This window comes from Manis javanica, chromosome 1, assembly GCF_040802235.1.
Source record: "Manis javanica isolate MJ-LG chromosome 1, MJ_LKY, whole genome shotgun sequence".
In the NCBI taxonomy this organism is placed as follows: Eukaryota; Metazoa; Chordata; class Mammalia; order Pholidota; family Manidae; genus Manis; species Manis javanica.
This window is the reverse complement of record NC_133156.1, coordinates 151,819,581-151,840,454: the sequence shown is the minus strand read 5'-3', so window position 1 is coordinate 151,840,454 and position 20,874 is coordinate 151,819,581. Positions and strand designations below refer to the sequence as shown.

Sequence of the window (20,874 nt, the reverse complement as noted above, 5' to 3'; positions counted from 1 at the left end):
CTTGGGACCCAGTGGAGAAAGACAGGTATGGTCCCTGCCCTTCTGCAGCTACATTATAGTGCAGGAAACGTAAGCATACAAAGAATTAACAATACTAGGTGGAATGAAGAAAATCAAGCAGAGCAGTGGGGAAGGGCGAGGTGCTTTAGAAGCCTGAATGGAGAAATGAGGTCAATATGCAAAGGTGACACATGTGTTCCAAGCAGGGGACAGCAGGAGCCAGGGCACTGAGGAGACCAAGCTTGGCACATTTGAAGGCAAGAAGACCAGTGTGGCCAAAACAAGGTCAGTGGCCACCACTGTGGTAGGAGAAGGGGACAAGAGGTCCACAGGCTGTCCAGAGAGACTTCATGGGGAGTCTGGACCCTAAGGGAAAGGCAGAGCCCAGCCCTTAGAGGGCTCTGAGCGAGGGAGTGACAGAGTCGTACTGATTGTCATGAAACTCAGAGGGTACACTGAGGAAGGCAGGCAGTGCAGGTGTGTGAGGCTCTCAGAAAGACGTAGGCAGCATGGAGTGGGATGGACTGCTTTTGTTGTGGAATAGAATGTAAATAGCAAACACAGTACATTATTGTTAATGATGGGGAACTGGGAACAGAATATAGATTAGAAAGCTATTTGTATTGAAGATAAAGCCAGAATTTTTTCTACAAGACTTGTCCTTATTTTTACATAAAAACTTACTCCCTTGTATGTGTGTATAGGTGTCCATAGTCAGTGGAGGAGGGAGAGAGAGGCTGAGTATTTAAGGGATTAGTTAGAGAACTCTTACCCACTGCTGGTGAAATGGTACAATGACATTGAAAAATAGTCTAGCAGTTTTTAAAGAAATTAACCATACCACCTGTAGCCCATCAATTCCACTGCCAGGAGACACAGAGACACATGCCTGTACCAAAACTCTACATGAGTGCTCATGGCGACTTTACCTATAACAGCCCTAGAGTGGAAACAACATGAATGTCAATCATCTGTTGAATGGTTGAACAAACAGCGGTGTGGCCGTGCAGTGGGACACCACTCAGCAATAAAAAGAAATGAGCCTCTGGTCCACACAATGATGTAGATGAGTAACTGGGTCCTTAACAAAGCCAGACAGAAAGAAGAATACATACTGGATGGTTTCATTTATGTACGATTTTAGGAAACACAAAATAATCTACAGTGACAGAAAGCATATGGTTTCCTGGGGCAGGGCATAAGCAAGTGAAGGACAACAGCAGGGCAGGAGTGGACATGCAGTGGGCAGGACTGCATGGGTGTGTCACAGGGGCGTGCTCACGTCAGCACCCACCAGTCATAAAATGAAGGTAAGACAGTGCCTCATTTAAAAAGGAGCTTGTGTATCTTTGTGAATATATTTTAGAGTCAGAAGAAAGAGTAAGTATGATTTTTGTATCTATTTCAGAAACTGCCTTTGCGTTGATCTGACCATTCTGCAGGCTGTCTTTGTATCTATCACATGATGGAACAAATGCAAAACATGAGCGTCTTAAACAACGGTTTATTTGTCATGCAAACCTTGTGTCATTTGCCATTGGCTATAGTCACTAATCCAGGTCCCCATTCTCAGATTCAGGCTAACAGATCCTCCACCATTGCTGGCTGCTGGCAGGGGGAACAGACCCCTGACAGGTCCCCTGTGAACAGTTAAACAGCTCATCCCAGAAGTGGCACATGTTACATTTGTTAACAAATTTTTCCATTACTCTTTGCTCAAAACTAGATGCATGGCCCCACCCATCCCAAAGGCCAGGAAGGAAAATGTTCTGGTGTGTCTGGAAGGCAGCGTGAACCAGCCATTACTTCACTGAATAACAGAGAAGCAGAACTCAGAGCTGTTTCTCATGATGAGGTTTGCTGACCCTCTAAGGCTGTAATCCTGGAACTTCCTTCCCACTTGTACCCTCCTAGGCTGTTAGAAGCATGTAAAATTCAAGGCATTAAAGCTACTGGCTGGTTGTCTCATTTGCCTCTTGCCCAGGAGACTAAGGGATCAGACCAGGAAGGAACTGCGACTACTCAGCAGCAAGTCCAAGACGGCCTCCACAGTTGATCACGTGTGAAATTTCGGGCCAGGAGCTTGTGCACTGTGACTGTACACAACTTCAGCCGTGCTTCTGTGGAGCATCTGAGTTTACACAACAGGGTTCTCGGGGGTTTTCTGAAGTGCAAGCAGCAAAATGAACCTGTGAGCAGATGTGTGAATTATCCGGCTAGGTGGAATTACTTAATGTTGACCATTTTAATATTAGAGAATCCCGTTTTAGGTGGTGATTATAACTAAGCCCTTCCTAGCTATGGGCAGGCACTACTACTGTCTTCCGGTTAGTTCTCACCCATTAGGAGTCTCCGGGTCCCTTCCAGCGTGGAAGGGCCATGTCTTGCATCCTCCCATCAAAAAGCCCAAGGACCTTATTGCAGAAAGAAATGAGCTTCCTGTGGGATGACCTCTTTCCTCCTCAATGAAAGAGGGAGTTGAACGGTGATCTGCAGAGCCCTCTCCAGCTCCAAGGATACGAGCTGTGTTTCTACAGGCTCCCACCGACTCACACCATCTGTAAGTCTGCTTTTCCAGAGGTTGGCTAGATCTCAACAAGAAATACCTGACGCACCTTATCAACCTATGGTCTCCAGAGTTCACCCTTTCCTTGTTGCAGCAGTGGGGAGATATGCCCACCTTCAGTGTTGCACTCGAGTCACTCATATTTCATCCATGGACAGCAAAATACTTGTGGAGCATCACCTGTGTGGTAAGCCCTGGCTCAGAGCTCAGGCTGAGCTGCTCAAGGCGGCTCAGGGGGGAGGGACCTGAATGCACCACATATGGGTTTGGTGAAACCCAGAGGCAGGGCCTCACCCAGGGGTGGTGTGCGTGCAGACATGTAGAAGAAGAGCTGGAGGAGGAGGCTTCAGGGCTGCAGCTGCATCGGCTGTAGGGACACGCTTTGCAGAGACATCTTCACTAAATGGAGAGAAACTCACAGAAAATAGAGGGTCCTGGCATTTCATTCCTCTTCCCTGATTACAAGTAATCACTTCTGTTGCCTGAGGTGCTTTGTGGTGCTGGGAGCACTTCTGGGGAGGAGCTGCCCCTGTGTCACCTGCTCCAGGACGTGTGGTGGGTCAGGTCTCAGGGCCTTCCTTCCACCTCGACCTCCACATGCCTGACAGAAAACAGGGCCAAGAATAAGTCACAGAAGGTAAACTAACCTATAACCCACGGTGGTAGACCTGCCTTTCTGCACAGAGCACCCCTCAGTAAGCTTTTCCCACATTCGCCTTTGCTAAGACCATCATCCCAGGGGAAGGCAACACCTGGCAACTCTCCAGAAGGATGAAGCTTGTAGACCGCCATGTGCAGATGGGTCTGGGGGTGTGACACGTCCTCCACAGTCAGTTTGGGAGTTGAGGAAAGACTGCAGTGCGCACCTGGACCAGGTGGGCTGCAGCCCTGAGATTGCCTGGGTCCTGACACCCCAGCCTCTTCCAAATTTCCATCCTTTTCTGATCACTGTGACATGGTAACAACCACACATGACCTCATGATGATGGCTCCTTAGAGAAAGCTAGGAGCAGTTGGCAATTTATGACTGTACACAGGCAAATACCCAAATCAGGGCCCATCTGCCTGGCAGTGCTGCAGGCTAAGGTGTGGGTCCCTCCTGGCCCTTCCTCACCTGCACCTCTGAGCGGCCCCCCGGGCTGGGTGTACACCTCATAATTCCTGAAGAGTCTGCCTTCAGAAGCACACAAATACAGGGAGAAAAGTCAAATATCCTGCAGCGTTTGCAGGGCCTCCTGCTAGCGACTGGCCCGCTCCCAGCCTGTCATGAGTGCTAACGCGAATGATGGCTTCAACTCCTAACCGAGTCCCAGGAATCCTGCCTCCCACTGACAAGCCTGCTGCTCCTCCTGGTGGAACGTCCGACCTGCTGCACCTCTCTGGGTCATGTGAATGCGTCCATCTGTTTGGTTTTTGAAAAGTTAGAAAGCACATGAGCTGGGTGCACCTGAGCAAATTAAGTGTTTAATTGTTCTTGTGTTTAATCTTTCAGAAGGATGCCACGTTTTACAGAGATTACACCCGAATACCATTCACTTAATCTAATAATTTGTGGTAATGCCGTATCTGTTCTATAGGAAGCAAGCCAGAGAGAGGCTGGTTAGAAATCCAAATATGAGGCAAAGTCACCCTGACAGGACAAAGCCAAACTCCCTAGACACCCTAGAGCAGGCAGGGCTGCTCCAGTTTCTTATCTCTGCCCATCTGCTTTTTGGACTAATCTCCTTTGAAGCAATTGTAAAGAAAGTAATGTTATACTGTAAATTCTACTGGGTTAAGTCTTCCTACCTCAGTGGAAAGGTGAGGGGTCACTGGGATGAGGAAGCCAAGGGACAGGGCCACACATCGCTGCGGCTTCTCAGGTGCTGAGGCCAGAAGAATCTGTGAAGAACTGAAGCCTTGGCATTTTAATCCTCCCTTCAACAGTATTAAATCCAGCTGACTCTGCCTCAGCTCTGGGTTGTTTGCCCTGGAAGGATGGCTTCTTGCCCGGAAGTAAGAGAGTGCCTGAGAGGCCTGGTCTGGTCTCCAGGCCACGTCCAGGCCCCTCAGAGGCCTCTGGGTGGAGCACCCTTTTGGCATGGGCACAGCTGCACCGTGGGCTCCAGGCCACTGATCAAGGCCAGTTGGTATCACATTCAGAAGATGGGTACCTAAGGGCACCATCAGGGTTTGCTTTTGTACACAGGACAGATCGATGGGGTTTGTGCCCTGTGGTCCATTGCTGGGGGAGGGAAAAGGAGCAAAAAGTTGGGAGAGTCTGCAGAGGGCCTGGGGGCCAGGGATGGTGTGCGGCCAGGGCACATTTCACTCATCTTTCCCATTGATAAAGTTTCGGGTGAGCAAGATGAATTAGTTCCAGAGATCTGATGTACCCTATTGCATCCACAGTCGATAGTACTGAATTGTACACTTAAGAGTTTGTTAAGTATTCTTACTAAGATAAAATTTAATTTAAAAAAGTTTAGCTCCTTGGCATAGTAAAGGTTCAACACTCTCCTGGTACCTTCCCTCCATCCCAGCTGTTCTGACTGAATCCAGCAGGCCGCCTCACTCCCGCTAGCCCCGCTAACTTCCTACCGGGTGAACTTCTTAGGGGATGTTGAGGATGCAGGCATAATGGGCTTGGGGTCTGGGTGAAGATCAAACGAGGTCATGTGTGTGAGTCTTTGACACTGTGGCATAACCCAAAGGTAAGATGCTATCACTCAGAGCATCTCAGACTCCAGACAGTTCATATAATGAGATCCAACACAACATATCTGCACTTTGTGTGAAGCTCAGTGCTATGGCGTCAAGGACTGAGGGGCACTGGTCTTCCTCGTGGCTTCTCGAGTGCCCTTGGGCTCTGATGGATGAGGCTGACCCTAAATGACCACAGGCCTTTGGGAACTGGGAATCCTGGAGACTCACACCCTTTCCCCCAAGCAGGGTCCCTGGTGGCATAAACCTCACATTACATGGTGGCTGTTAGGAACCAACCCAGAGAGAGATTGCTCCCGGCTTCCCCACAGAGGCGCAGCCATCATACCCAAAGGCCACAGGTTCTGCTCTCCCAGAACAGCAGTCTGCATGGGGTCAGTGGCACGTCACTCATTCCCTGAAGCCATGGTCCTTGGGGGGCCCTGACCAGACCCTGATGCCCTCAGAAGGAGAGCAGAGAGTTGTCCCAGATATGTGGAGGTGGGGGGGGAGATGCCCCCATTCGAGGACAGGAGGTAAGGGAGGGAAGTGACGGGTCACAGCCCCACAGAGCCACTTTCAGTGCAGGCAGGACAGAGGACCCTGCCTGTAGGGCCCCTGCACGCTCCACCTCCTCACATTGAGACCCTGGGGACAAAGTCCTCTGCGCATCCAATTCCAACAGCCATGAAAGGGCCTCCCAGCCAAGGGGGAAATGAGCTGCCTCATTGAAGGCCTGGTCTGGGCCAAAGGCTTGAAATGCCTTCTTTGCCCTAATGGCCATGTTAAGTTTCATGTCCGAGACCTTGGCTGTATTTTTCATTCCTTTCCTCTTTCTCAGTTCCTATAAAGCCATCTCGCCATCTCGTTGGTACATGTGAACTTGCATGGTTTGGATTCCTGGGTTGTCTGCAAACGCACCCTCCAGGTAAAACCCTTCTCTCTCAATTTCCAGTTGTGCCCCAACATCAGGACAGGGCCTCCTAGCTTCTGAGCACCTCCAGTGTGAACGTCACCTTGGTTTCTAGGATCCTGCTGTTCGGTGTGAGTGCATTTACTTATCAAATCTTCCTGTTTCCAGGAAAGGTATATGGAGGCTCCGTTCTTGGCATCTCTCCTCAGAATTCTTCTCATCTATTATTTGGATCCTGCTTTGCCTTCAGTCACAGGTCCCCAATACTTCTGTAAACTTTTCCAAAGAAGTCTGTTGGGAGGTGCTCTCATTTTTCCATCCCACACTTATCAAAACTACAGCATGCATGTATGTGCACGTGTGTGTACACATGCACATGTGTGTGTGTGTGGCACCCACGTGTAAGCTCTTTGCACTCAGAACAGCAGTGCCTCACTCCCACTGTACAGGTATGGCATGTGGTATGGTGGGGCATCTCTTGTACAGTCAAAGGGAAACCTGTTCGTTCCTCTTGTTCCTGTTTCTGCTAACCAATCACCCTAAAATTCAGTGGCTGAAGACAGCAATCCCTTTGTCATGCTCATGTTCTGCTCATACTCTGTGGTTAGGACCTTGGGCAGGGCATGCCCAGAGACTGTCTGTGCCCCAGTGTGTTGTGGCCCCAGCGAGTGGATGCCTGTGGGGACGGTGTGTGGCCGGGGCCACAGCTGTCTAGGCCGTGCTTGCTCTCATGTTTGGTGGTTGATACTACAGTTGGCTGGGCCCTTAGTTGGCTGCCTGATCAGTGCCAGCAGGTGGCCTCCCCATGGTCACTGGGCCTGGGCAGGTGTTGGTTTCCTCCCAGCATGGTGGCTGGGTTCCGAGGGGGAGCACATGGCATCTCATGCCCGGGCGTCACAAATGGTGTTTCCACTGTGCTCCACATCACAAGAAGGCCATCACAAGTCTCCTGCACTCAGTTAATGAGAGGTACACCCCAGTTGCTGTGCATGGTGGGGGCTAGTGGGAGGCCAGTGTTGCAGGAACTCCAGGTCCCTGCTTAGCTCTTTGCCCTGTTCCTGAGTGCAGACAGAGCATTGCCTGTCTGCACCTCCCTCCAGGTCAGTGCTTTTTAGTTAAGTACAGAAGTAAATTCTGTTATGCCCATTACCCCTGGAGAGGCTTGCTTTCCAGCTCCTGCTAACATCATGGGCAGAGGAAGCTGCGGCCTGGGCCCTGGGTGCTCCCACCAGACTCTGCAGCCTGGTCCAAGCTGTTGCTGGTCTGTGCCTGCACCCAACATCCTTTATCTCCTCATCTTCCAACTGAATTAAACCATCAGTTTCTTAATATCAGGGAGGGGGCATGGGCAGCTTTCAAACCTGCTCCACACCTGCTCCCAGTTTGCAATTCCAGGATCTCACAGACCCCCAAACCATCTGTGGACCACCAGTTGAGACCCCTGGACTTGCCATCTCTGAGGGCCTCCTCATTTGAGCACCTAACAAGCCCGAGCCATGGAAGCAGATCAGAGAATTTGGTTCCTGTCCCAGGCTGCTGACAGGCCCCTGCAGCTCAGTGCCAGCAGTGATGTGCCCCCTCGGCCACCCCGGTGGGAAGGGTGGCCTCACTGGCTGCCTGTGAGGACTGTGGTTTTAGAAGGTGACATCCTGGAGCCTTGCCTTTGGCTGAGACCTGAATACCACTCATGCCAGGACTTGTTCCTGCAGCGAGAAGGCATCATGTCCAAGACCTCTGTGGCCCAAAACATCTATTTTATGACCATACTGAGAAGGAGGGTGCTTGTGACAGTGGCAAATGTGGCACCTCCCAGGGATCAGGCATCTGGCACACATTACTTCATTTGCTCCCCACAACTCTCTATTGTAGGTGCTGTGGAAACTGAGGCAGAAGGCCAGTTAAATCACGTGTGTAAGGGCACGTGGCTGGCAGGTGGTGGAAGCTGGTGCAGCACACGGGTAGCCACCTCCTGCTCTTTGTTTGCGGGCTGCCTTGCCTGCTTCCCTTCATCATCCAGAGCCTTAGTCTGGAGTCAGAAGGAGCACCTGGCACCTTCAACAGGTCATTTCCAGTGCACACCACCAAGCCTCGACTGCATCTTCCGAGCCAGGCCGAGCTGTGCCTCCTTTACTCAGGGCTACCTTGCTGTGGCCTCTGTAACCCCTGCCCAGGGCTCCTTGATGCTGGCCTTGCAGGCCAGGTGTGTCACAGTGTCATGTGCCCACCTCTCAGAAGTTGATGTGTGGCTGTGACAGGCCACCAGGCCTGACCCCAGTTGTCCCCTTTGTGGAGTCTGGCAAGCTGGGCCTAGGGTCCAGGGCTCACGCAGCCCCCTCAGGAAGCCTCCGGCAGTCTGTGGGGCCGAGGAGAAGAGCGTGAGGGGAGAGGAGCCTGGCCGGCAGCCCCGCCCAGACAGGCTGAAGCAGATTTTGGGCTGGGTCCCATGGCAGAAGGGGCTGGTTACTGGGAGAAACTACCGTGACCCTTGATGAACATCTAGTGACCCCTCGGCCAGGTGCAGCATGCAGGAAGCTGTCTACCAAGGCTGAAGGAGCATGGGTATGGGAGCAGCCAGCACACTGGCCCCGCTCAGTGCCAGAGCTTGCATGCAGTCACCCTGCTCTGGGGAGGAGTCCAGGGGCTGGCGGGAGGGCACCCTGTGGGGCCAGGGCTTGGCTCGGAGCTGCAGAGCCTACGGGAGAGTCGGGGCCAGTCAGCCTGGAGGTGAGCTGTGTGTTGGGGCAGTAAGTGAGTGCAGGCAGTAAGTGAGTGCAGGCAGCCTCAGCAAACACCGAAGTGCCTTCAGAACTTCAGCCGGGCCCTGTTGTGCCAGGAAGATTAGGGGCAGGAGGGCCAAGCCTGTGGCCTCTGGCCACTTGGGTAACAAAGAAATAAGGATCCCTCACTTGCTCACCAGCCACAGTTGGCATGGCAGGCTGCCTGGCAGGCAGAGAGAGCCTGGAATCCACACCCAGAGACCTGGGCCCAGCTGCACCCATCTCACTGCTCTGACCTTAAATTTTCTCATCAGTAAATGAGGGAACTTTGTCCCTTACACAGCAGCTATAGACAGGACTAAATGTTCATATCCCTCAAAAATTCAAAAGCTGAAGCCTTAGCCCCTAGTGTTAACTGGGGCCTTGGGAATAATTAGGACTGGGTGGGCGGCCCTGTCTCCGTGCACACAGAAACTGAGGCCATGCAGGCACCCCAGGGAAGGCTGTCTCCGAGCCAGGAGGAGGGTCCTCACCAAAACTCAGCTGCGCTGGCGATCTGGCCTCTGACTTCTCACTTTCAGAATTGTGAGGGAGTGAGCTTCTGCTGTTCAATCCGCCCAGTCCCTGGTATGTTCTCGTAGCAGCCCCAACCAACTAGTACCTATTTGAGGACCCTGAAGGGGGATTCTGCTGTTATTAATACCTACAAATGTGGAGGCAGCTTTGGAACCAGGCAATGGGCAGAGTCTGGAAGAGTTTTGAGATGTCTGCTCAATATGAACATTAAGGGTGACTGTGGTGAGGGTTCAGAAAGAAAAGAACTGAGCTGTGGAGAACGCTTCCAACTTCTTAGCAAACATGTAAATAATGGTGCACAGAGTGCTGGTAGAAATATTGATGTTAAGGAATATTGCATTGGGGATTCAGGTGGAAATGAACATCACATTATGGGAAAGAAAGGCAATCCTTGCTATAAAGTGGAGAAGAATTTCCTAAACTGTATTCTAGTGTTTTGTGGAAGGTAGAACTTGAGGGCAATGAGACTGGATGTTTAGCCAAGGAGATTTCTAAGCAAGCAGGAGGGGCTGGTTTCTTCTGGAGGCTTTCAGTAGATGCAAGAGGAAAGAAATGAATTGAAGAAGGAATTATTAACCAAAAAGGAACCAGAACTTGGCTATTGGGAAAATTCTTGGCCTCCTCATACTGCAAGTATGAGGAAGCATGTTTTGAAGAGAATGGTAAGGGTGCAGATGAAGAGCCATGAGGTCTTTGTGTGGCTCATGGATTTATCCAGCCATCCCAGCGAGGCCAGGAGGAGAGATGCAATAATACCAGCCATGTCAGTGGCAGCTGAGACTAGAGGGTCAGAAAAAGCAGGCTGGAAGGAAGGGTGTCTGTAAGACTTCTTGGAGTCTACAGGACTGCACCATAGAGCAGCTTGGCTCCACAGCACCCTCCTTCAAGGAAAGGGGGCCCCAAGACAACTCACAGATCAGCAGGCCCTCCAGGGCATCCGCAGGTGACTGACCCTTGCAGGGGGATGTCCATAGCCAAAGAGGTTTATGTTCTGACTTTAGGATCTAGTGGGCTAGCCTGGCTATGTTGCAGACTTGCTTGGGCCCGACATCCCTCCCTCTTCCTGCCTCCTCTTTGGAATGGGAATGTCCATCCTGCACATGTCCTATCCCTCTATTTTGGAAGCACAGGCCTCATCTGGCTGGGTGGGTTCACAGCTGGAGAGGAATCGGCCTCAGGGTGAAGCAGACCCCAAGTCTTACCAGCATCTGATTTGGATATTTAGGCAAGACTTTGGCCTTTAGACTTTACAGTCAATGCTGGAACAAGGTAAGACTTTCAGGGCTGCTGGGATGGGATGCATGTATTTAGCATGTGAGAAGGACATGAATTTGGGGGGTGGGGTAAGGGCAGAATATTGTGGAGTGAATGTTAGTGTCCCCCCAAGTCAAAGCCCCAGCCTCCAGTGGGATGATGTTTGGAGATGAGGTCTTTGAGAGATAATTGTTAGATGAGGTCATGATGGTGGGGCCCCATGCTGGGATAAGTGGCCTTATAAGAAGAGGGGAGAGGTCGCGGTCATAGTGTCTTCCCATATGCATGCAGTAAGGCCCTGTGGTGACATAGCAAGAGGGTGGCCATCTATAGCCAGGCAAAAAACCCTACCCAAGACTGGGGTCCTGCCTGCACCTTGATGGCCTCCCAGCCTCCAGACTATAAGGAGACATAACTGATGTTTAAGTCCCTGGCCTGTGGCACCTTGTTATGGTGGCCTGAGCTGACCAAGGCAGGTATATTTACATGGACACGGAGCAGGAAATGCCAGGCACGGGGCTAATGCTCTCTGTGCTCATTTGCCTAGCTTTATTCTCTCCTATAAAATAGGGGTGTGGGGCTGGGGCACTGCTGCCTATTTGACAGAGAAGGAGACAGGTGAGAGCAGGGCCTCTGGGGACCCAGCCTATGAATGAAAGAGGCTGAGTGCCATCACGTCATGTGCAAGCCCAGGGAAGCTGAGGCTCCACCGAGGTGTGCCCCACAGACCTGAGCAGCACGGGGGCCTTCAGCAGCTGCCCTGGGGAGGAGGAGGAAGGCTGGTGTACAGGGCCAGGGTGCTGGGCAGCAGGTCATGCGGAGAGCTCAGGCTCCCAACCCCACCTTGGCCTCACTCCCTGCCTTCTCTGCCTCTTGGGTCCCTGGCTCACCTGGCCACTTGCCTGGGCGCAGGGACTGGGGAACCCATCGCTCCTGCCTCCCTCTCACTGGGGCTGAGTTGGGGCCATGCTCCTCAGTCCTCCCACTGAGAGCTTTGGGGGTCTTTTGATGTCTTTATTTATGTGGTTTCTGTCTTAAAAGAATGTCTAGATGAAGTTGCAGACAACAAACCCAGATCTCATATGAGATGTTGGGGTTCAGGAGATGCTTTCTCCCCAGAGGGAGAATGGGGTAGCCAATCCTGAGTCAAATCTTGGGGCAAGCAAAGGGTGGGAGAGAGTCTAGGAACATCTGCACTTGGGGCCAAATGCTGGCAGGGAGAACCCAGCAGGTGTTCAGAAAGGAAGGGAGAAGAAGTCAGAGCCCAGTGTCCATAAGCTGAGAGAGGAGAACTTCTCCGTGGGAGGAGATGAGGTGCACAGAGCCTCGGAGACATCAGGGCCAGGGTGCCAAGGGGCCAGCTGAGGTAGCTCACCTCTCTTTGCACCCAAGTTCTAGTTGCCATCACATTATCACCAGCCTATGTAAATACCTGTGTGCCAGAATGAATGACCCAAACAAATGGAGATCTGCACAGTGCGCTACGGGGGAGCCGGCTGCCTAGGAACGCTGGACTGGTCACACGCTTATCATAGGTGCTGTCCTTCAAGTCTTGAATTGAGTCTTGGGTCCAAATTCAGGTTGTGCCGCTTTCCTGAGTCTGCTATGTCACATCTCAGAGACTCCAGTTTTTCTGTGGGGTTGTTTTAAGAGTCATGAGCTAATGTATGTACATGACATAGAACAGGGCCTGATTCATAGTGAGCTCCCAAGAAATAGCTTCCAGTATAGTTAGTTTTATATATAAACTCATTAGTCCATTTTACACAGGAAGAAACTGAGCCTAAGAGCATTTCAGTAACTGCTCAAGATCAGTCAACTAATAAATGATGTTGGCCCATCTCCATCTGTCTGGAGACTGTTAGGATATGGCTGAATTCTTCCTTGGGGAGACAGTATTTTCCACTTCAGGAGCTCTTTCCACCGCGGTGAACCTGGATGGTCACCCAAAACCACTTGCCAGACCCAGCTCCCACCTGTCCTCTCCCACTTCTGAGTCTGGGAGGCACTGTGATCACAGTTCCCAGGATCCCTTTGAAGGATGGTGCCCCAGTACCTGCAGCTCCTGTTTGTGGAGCACCCAGGCCAGAGCCCCAGGCAAACAGGCACCAAGCAGGGCAGACAGCTTCCTGCCTTGCCTTGGGAAAAGCAAGAAGAGCAGCACCCTGCAGGCATCTCCCAGCAAAACAAAAGCTGGAGAAAGCACACACAGATGGGCAGCTCACTGTCTGCTGCTTCCCTCAATTGTCAAGGATCAATCTTCCTTATCTTTCAAGAGGGCAGTATTTTGAAGATGTGTTTTAATGTTTAAAATAGCCAGTAGCTAAATGCTAAACCTCCTGTCTCCTTGAGTCAGCTTGTTATGTCTTCCTCTTTGTTTATTATAAATCTTCTATCCTGTACCTTTCCTGAAAAATGCATATTTATGTCATTGGAAGCCCTTGTCAGTCCTACGTAAGTGTTAGAGGCATGACCAGAGATGTACCTTTCACATCAAAATTTCAACAGGGCATAGCTTTTAGTCACTCTTTTCCCATCTCCAAAAGGAAACTTTCCAAATAAAATTCCAATCAAAATCCTTCCAAGTATAATTTGCTGCCTGGGAGCCACACCTGAAAAGATAGGGACACACTGTGTCCCTTGGCTTTTAATCAGAATATCTCAAGGTGCCTTGAAGCCCCAGCATTATTTCTCGTGCCCTGTTCCTGTTCCTGTGGATCAGGCCTCTGACCACAGCCCTGTCCCCCAGCACCTCCCAAAGTGCAGGACTGAGAATTACAGCCCCTCCTTGGGGCTCTGCTTCCCTGTAGGCCACGGATGTTCCCCATGCCACTTGCCTGACTGCCCACAGGTTGATGTGGCATCTGACAATTGTTGGACTGTCTTGCTAGGCTCAGTTTGCTTCCTTCACTGTTATCTGCTATGTCAGCTGAAGCCCACCGCAGCCATGCGGGCAGAGCGCCTGTCTCCAGCTGGCAGGAGCTGCATTATCTTCCCTCTAAAGGCCCTGTGACTGTCACCATCACTGTCACCCACTCAGGCACCTCAGTGCCACGTCCTGTGGACCTTGCCTCCTCAGATCCCTCCCCCAGCTGGCCTACTCCTCTCCACAGCCTCTGCCTCCAACACAGACCCCCAGGCTGAGTCTTGCAAATCAAGCCCCTGTCTGTGTGCTGCCCACCATACCTAGCCCAGACTGCAGGGTGTGTCTGACCAGTGATTTCAAGAGAAATGGTTCCATGGCCACCTCCTGCAGTGTGGGTTAGTGAGGGACACAAATGTGGGACTTACAGACCACACTTACAGGCTTACTTCATTTTAGTGAGATGACTTGTATCCCTGAAAGATTTAATGCCACATTTTTAAAAAATTTTGGTATCATTAATCTACAATTACATGACGAATGTTATGTTTACTAGACTCTCCCCTTCACCAAGTCCCCCCCCTACATACCCCTTCACAGTCACTGTCCATCAGCATAGTAAGATGCTGTAGAATCACTACTTGTCTTCTCTGTGTTGCACAGCCCTCCCCATACCCCCCGAAATTATACATGCTAATCGTAATGCCTCCTTTCTTTCTGCACCCCCTTATCCCTCCCTTCCCACTCATCATCCCCAGTCCCTTTCCCTTTGGTAACTATTAGTCCATTCTTGGGTTCGGTGATTCTGCTGCTGTTTTGTTCCTTCAGTTTTTCTTTGTTCTTATACTCCACAGATGAGTGAAGTCATTTGGTACTTGTCTTTCTCCGCCTGGCTTAATTCACTGAGCATAATACCCTCTAGCTCCATCCATGTTGTTGCGAATGGTAGGATCTGTTTTTTTCTTATGGCTGAGTAATATTCCATTGTGTATATGTACCACATCTTCTTTATCCATTCATCTACTGATGGACATTTAGGTTGCTTCCATATCTTGGCTATTGTAAATAGTGCAGCAATAAATATGAGGGTGCACCTGTCTTTTTCAAACTGGAGTGCTGCATTCTTAGGGTAAATTCTTAGAAGTGGAATTCCAGGGTCAAATGGTATTTCTATTTTGAGCATTCTGAGGAACCGCCATACTGCTTTCCACAATGGTTGAACTAATTTACATTCCCACCAGCACTGTAGGAGGGTTCCCCTTTGTCCACACCCTCACCAACATTTGTTGTTGTTTGTCTTTTCAGTGATGGTGTGATGGTGATCCTTACTGGTGTAAGGTGATATCTCATTGTGGTTTTAATTTGCATTTCTCTGATGATTAGCAATGTGGAGCATCTTTTCATGTGCCTGTTGGCCATCTGGATTTCTTCTTTGGAGAACTGTCTGTTCAGCTCCTCTGCCCATTTTTTGATTGAATCATTTGCTTTTTGTTTGTTGAGGTGTGTGAGCTCTTTGTATATTTTGGATGTCAACTCATTATCGGATCTGTCATTTATGAATATATTCTCCTATACTGTAGGATGCCTTTTTGTTCTACTGATGCTGTCCTTTGCTGTGCAGAGCTTGATATAGTCCCACTTGTTCATTTTTGCCTTTGTTTCCCTTGCCTGGGGAGATATGTTCATGAAGAAGTCACTCATGTTTATGTCCAAGAGATTTTTTCCTATGTTTTGTTCTAAGACTTTTATGGTTTCATAACTTACATTCAGGTCTTTGATCCATTTCAAATTTACTTTTGTGTATGGAGTTAGTGACCCAATTTCATTCTCTTACATGGAGCTGTCCAGTTTTGCCAGCACCATCTGTTAAAGATACTGTCAGTATGTCCATGGCTCCTTTATCATATATTAATTGACCATATAAGTTTGGGATAATGTCTGGAGTCTCTATTCTGTTCCACTGGTCTGTGGGTCTGTTCTTGTGCCAGTACCAAATTGTCTTGATTACTATGGCTTTGTGGTAGAGCTTGAAGTTGGGGAGTGAGAACCCCCCAACTTTATTCTTCCTTCTCAGGATTGCTTTGGCTATTTGGGGTCGTTGGTGGTTCCATATGAATTTTTGAACTATTTGTTCCAGTTTGTTGAAGAATGCTGTTGGTAATTTGATAGGGATTGCATTGAATCTGTGGATTACTTTGGGCAGGATAGCCATTTTGACAATATGAATTCTTCCTAGCCAAGAGCGTAGGATGAATTTCCATTTGTTAGTGTCCTCTTTAATTTCTCTTAAGAGTGTCTTATAGTTTTCAGGGTATAGATCTTTCAGTTCCTTGGGTAGGTTTATTCCTAGGTATTTTATTCTTTTTGATGCAATTGTGAATGGAATTGGTTGCCTGGTTTCTCTTTCTATTAGTTCATTGTTGCTGTATAGGAAAGCCACAGATTTCTATGTGCTAATTTTGTATCCTGTAACTTTGCTGAATTCCGATATTAGCTCTAGTAGTTTTGGAGTAGAGTCTTTAGGGTTTTTTATGTAAAATATCATGTTATCTGCAAATAGTGACAGTTTGACTTCTTCTTTACCAATCTGGGTTCATTGTATTTCTTTGTTTTGTCTAATTGCCGTGGCTAGGACTTTCAGCACTATGTTGAATAACAGTGGGGAGAGTGTGCATCCCTGTCTTGTTCCCAATCTCAGAGGAAAAGCTTTCAGCTTCTCGCTGTTCAGTATGATGTTGGCTGTGGGTTTTTCATATATGGCCTTTCTTATGTTGAGATACTTATCCTCTGTACCCGTTTTGTTCAGAGTTTTTATCATGAATGGATGTTGAATTTTGTCAAATGCTTTTTCAACATCTATGGAAATGATCATGTGGTTTTTGTCCTTTTTGTTTATCTGGTGGATGATGTTTATGGATTTTCAAATGTTGTACCATCCTTGCATCCCTGAGATGAATCCCACTTGGTCATGGTGTATGATCCTCTTGATGTACTTTTGAATTTGGTTTGCTAATATTTCATTGAGTATTTTTGCATCTACGTTCATCAGGGATATTGGTTTGTAGTTTTCTTTTTTTGGTGGGGTCTTTGCCTGGTTTTGGTATTAGTGTGATGCTGGCTTCATAGAATGAGTTTGGGAGTATTCCCTCTTCTATTTTTTTGAAAACTTTAAGGAGAATGGGTATTATGTCTTCTCTGTATGTCTGATAAAATTCCGAGGTAAATCCATCTGGCCCAGGGGTTTTGCTCTTGGGTAGTTTTTTGATTCCCGATTCAATTTCATTGCTGATAATTGGTCTGTTTAGATCTTCTGTTTCTTCCTTGGTCAGTCTTGGAAGGTTGTATTTTTCTAGGAAGTTGTCCATTTCTTCTAGGTTTTCCAGCTTGTTAGCATTTAGGTTTTTATAGTATAATAATTCTTTGTATTTCTGTGGGGTCTGTCATGATTTTTTCCTTTCTCATTTCTGATTCTGTTGATTTGTGTTGACCCCCTTTTTCTCTTAATAAGTCTGGCTAGAGGCTTATCTATTTTGTTTATTTTCTCAAAGAACCAGCTCTTGGTTTCATTGACTTTTTCTATGTTTTATTCTTCTAAATTTTATTTATTTCTTCTCTGATCTTTATTGTGTCCCTCCTTCTGCTGACTTTAGGCCTCATTTGTTCTTCTTTTTCCAATTACAATAGTTGTGACTTTAGGCTATTCATTTGGGATTGTTCTTCCTTCTTTAAATATGCCTGGATTGCTATATACTTTCCTCTTAAAACTGCTTTTGCTGAATCCCACAGAAGTCGGAGCTTTGTGTTGTTGTTGTCATTTGTTTCCATATATTCCTTGATCTCTATTTTAATTTGGTTGTTGATCCATTGATTATTTAGGAGCATGTTGTTAAGCCTGCATGTGTTTGTGAGCCTTTTTGTTTTCTTTGTACAGTTTATTTCTAGTTTTATACCTTTGTGGCCTGAGAAGTTGGTTGGTAGAATTTCAATCTTTTTTAATTTACTGAGGCTCTTTTTGTGGCCTAGTATGTGGTCTATTCTGGAGAATGTTCCATGTGCACTTGAGAAGAATGTGAATCCTGCTGTTTTTGGGTGTAGAGTTCTATAGATCTCTATTAGGTCCATCTGTTCTAGTGTGTTGTTCAATGCCTCTGTGTTCTTACTTATTTTCTGTCTGGTTGTTCAATGCCTCTGTGTTCTTACTTATTTTCTGTCTGGTGGATCTGTCCTTTGGAGTGAGTGGTGTGATGAAGTCTCCTAAAATGAATGCATTGCATTCTATTTCCTCCTTTAATTCTGTTAGTATTTGTTTCACATATGTTGGTGCTCCTGTATTGGGTGCATATATGTTTATAATGGTTATATCCTCTTGTTGGACTGACCCCTTCATCATTATGTAATGTCCTTCTTTATCTCTTGTTATTTCTTTGTTTTGAAGTCTGGTTTGTTTGATACTAATGCTGCAACACCTGCTTTTTTCTCCTTGTTGTTTGCATGAAGTATCATTTTCCATCCCTTGACTTTTAGTCTGTGCATGTCTTTGGGTTTGAAGTGAGTCTCTTGTATGCAGCATATGGATGGGTCTTGCTTTTTTTTATCCATTCTATTACTCTGTGTCTTTTGATTGGTGCATTCAGTCCATTTACATTTAGGGTGATTACTGAAAGATATGTACTTATTGCCATTGCAGGCTTTAGGTTCGTGATTACCAAAGGTTCAAGGTTACCTTCTTCACTATCTTACCGCCTAACTTAACTTCCTTATTGAGCTTTTATAAACACAGTCTGATGATTCTTTATTTCTCTCCCTTCTTATTCTTCCTCCTCCATTCTTTATATGTTAGGTGTTTTTTATTTTGTGCTCTTTTGTGTTTCCTTTGACTGCTTTTGTGGGTAGTTGATTTTATTTTTGCCTTTAGTTAGTATTTGGTTGGTCTGCTTTCTTTGCTGTTATTTTATTTTATCTGGTAACATCTATTTAGCCTTAGGAGTGCTTCCATCTAGAGCAGTACCTCTGAAATACCCTGTAGAGGTGGTTTGTGGGAGGCAAATTCCCTCAACTTTTGCTTGTCTGGGAATTGTTTAATCCCTCCTTCATATTTAAATGATAATTGTACTGGATACAGTATTGTTGGTTAAAGGCCGTTCTGTTTCATTGCATTAAATATATCATGCCATTCTCTTCTGGCCTGTAAGGTTTCTGTTGAGAAGTCTGATGATAGCCTGATGGGTTTTCCTTTGTAGGTGACCTTTTTTCTCTTTCTGGCTGCCTTTAATACTCTGTCCTTGTCCTTGATCTCTGTCATTTTAATTATTATGTGTCTTGGTGTTGCCCTCCTTGGGTCCCTTCTGTTGGAAGTTCTGTGGGCTACCTTGGTTTGAGCAACTATTTTGTCCCCCAGTTTGGGGAAGTTTTCAGCCATAATTTCTTCAAAGACCCTTTCTATCCCTTTTTCTCTCTCTTCTTCTTCTTGTACCCCTATAATGCGGACATTGTTCTGTTTCGATTGGTCACACAGTTCTCTTAATATTCTTTCATTCCTGGAGATCCTTTCATATCTCTCTCCGTCAGCTTCTCTGCATTCCTGTTCTATGATTTCTATTCCATTGATGGCATCTTGCATCTTGTCCATTCTGCTTTTAAATCCTTCCAGAGATTGTTTTATTTCTGTATTCTCCCTCCCAACTTGATCCTTTAGCTCTTGCATTTTTCTCTGCAGCTCCATCAGCATGGTTATGACCTTTATTTTGAATTCTTTTTCAGGAAGATTGGTTAAATCTATCTCCCTAGCTTCCCTCTCAGGGGATGTCTGTGTGATTCTGGTCTGTATCAAATTCTTCTGCCTTTTCATGGCAATAGAGGTAGTCATAGGCAGTTCGCACATGTTTCGACTGGGAGAACAAAGTCCCTTCCCACTTGCTCCTCGCCTTCCTCTCCTGCAAGAACGGCAACCCCTAGTGGCTTGTGCTGGGCAGCTGCGCGCCTACAGGGCCTCTGAGTCTGGCCCAGGCAGCTGCATGGAGAAGTCTCTGCATGGCTACTGTGGGCAAAGCCGCTCTCAGGCTGCTACTCTGGTATGATGGGGCTGTGCTGGAGGGGGAATGGGTGGGAGGCTGTTTATCACTGTGAGGGGCCTCAGTGCTGAGCTGCCGCCCAGGAGGTTAGGGCACCTGGAGTTCCCTGGGATTCCCAGCTGCTGGGCTAAGCATCCCAGGATGCTTCCATCCAGCTGTGGGATCCCTGTCCCTTTAAGACTTTCAAAAATCACACTTTTCTTTTGTCCCAGGGGCGCTGGATGTGGGGACCTTCTCACAGGTTTTACTGTTCTGTTTCCCTGATAGCCAGCACACCATGCACTGTGTGTCTGCACTCTGGTGCGGATGGCTGGGGCTGGGTGTTTAGCAGTCCTGGGCTCCCTCTCCCTCTCCGCTCCAACTCCTCTCCTCCCTCCGGGAGCTGGGGTGAGGGGCACTCGGGTCCTGCTGGGCCGCGGCTTATATCTTACCCCCTTCGTGAGGTGCTGGGTTCTCGCGGGTGTGGATGTAGTCTGGCCATTGTCCTATGTCTTCTGGTCTCTCTTTTAGGATTAGTTGTATTTGTTGTATTTTCAAAAATATATATGGTTTTGGGAGAAGATTTCCACTGCTCTACTTCTGCCGCCATCTTGGCTCCAGCCCCCTTAATTGCCACATTTTATAAATCAAACTCTATTACCTTTGACTCCTTTTAATTTCAGACAAATTTCCATAATTTTTTATTGACTTTTAACTGGCAAGATTTCTTAACTTGAGTTTTAAATTTCTTTCTTCTTTTGCCAAGTTTTTACATTAATGTTCTATGAGACAATTACAGACCCTAGGGAAGCCCCTATCTTAATCATAACAGAAAAAACTCTTATTTTTTTAACTATTTGTAACATGTTTCACAGTTTTCCTATGATGAATGAACACCTTCAAATAGCTCTTTTCTATTATTAGATTTCTAGATGATTCTTTTAAAGTAGGTTATGAGTAATTCAGGGTGTTGATACACAAGTGTGAGTGTGTGTGTGTGTGTGTGTGTGTGTGTGTGCGCACACATAATTCTTTCTTAATGTACTGCATATGCTTTACTTCCCCTTTTCTGTTTCTATGCCCAGAGAGGCATTCAGGTCTCAGTGTGTGTCCCGAGGACCAGAGCTGCTGGAATAGTCCCATCTCACGCAACTGACCTGGCTCCCAGGGCATGACCTGCCCAGTTTACTCAGACATGAGCCCATGCCACTCAGCACTGCCATGAGAGTGGCCTCCTGGGCAGCCAGCCAGAC

The 20,874-nt window shown here is 47.8% G+C and overlaps 1 protein-coding gene across 3 annotated transcripts in view; it reads left to right on the top strand.

The window, feature by feature from the left end:
- SH3RF3 (SH3 domain containing ring finger 3) overlaps positions 1-20,874 on the top strand; it is a 371,490-nt gene that overhangs the window by 338,525 nt on the left and 12,091 nt on the right. Inside the window, exon 9 of one of the 3 annotated variants that reach the window (XM_037015533.2) lies at positions 1,727-6,961. The exons of the other annotated variants lie outside the window; for them this stretch is intronic. Within the exon in view, the coding sequence (XP_036871428.2) occupies positions 1,727-1,864 (138 nt within the window). The 3' untranslated portion in view covers positions 1,865-6,961. Of the gene's footprint in view, positions 1-1,726; positions 6,962-20,874 lie in introns of those variants that run through there. 3 annotated transcript variants of the gene reach the window in all.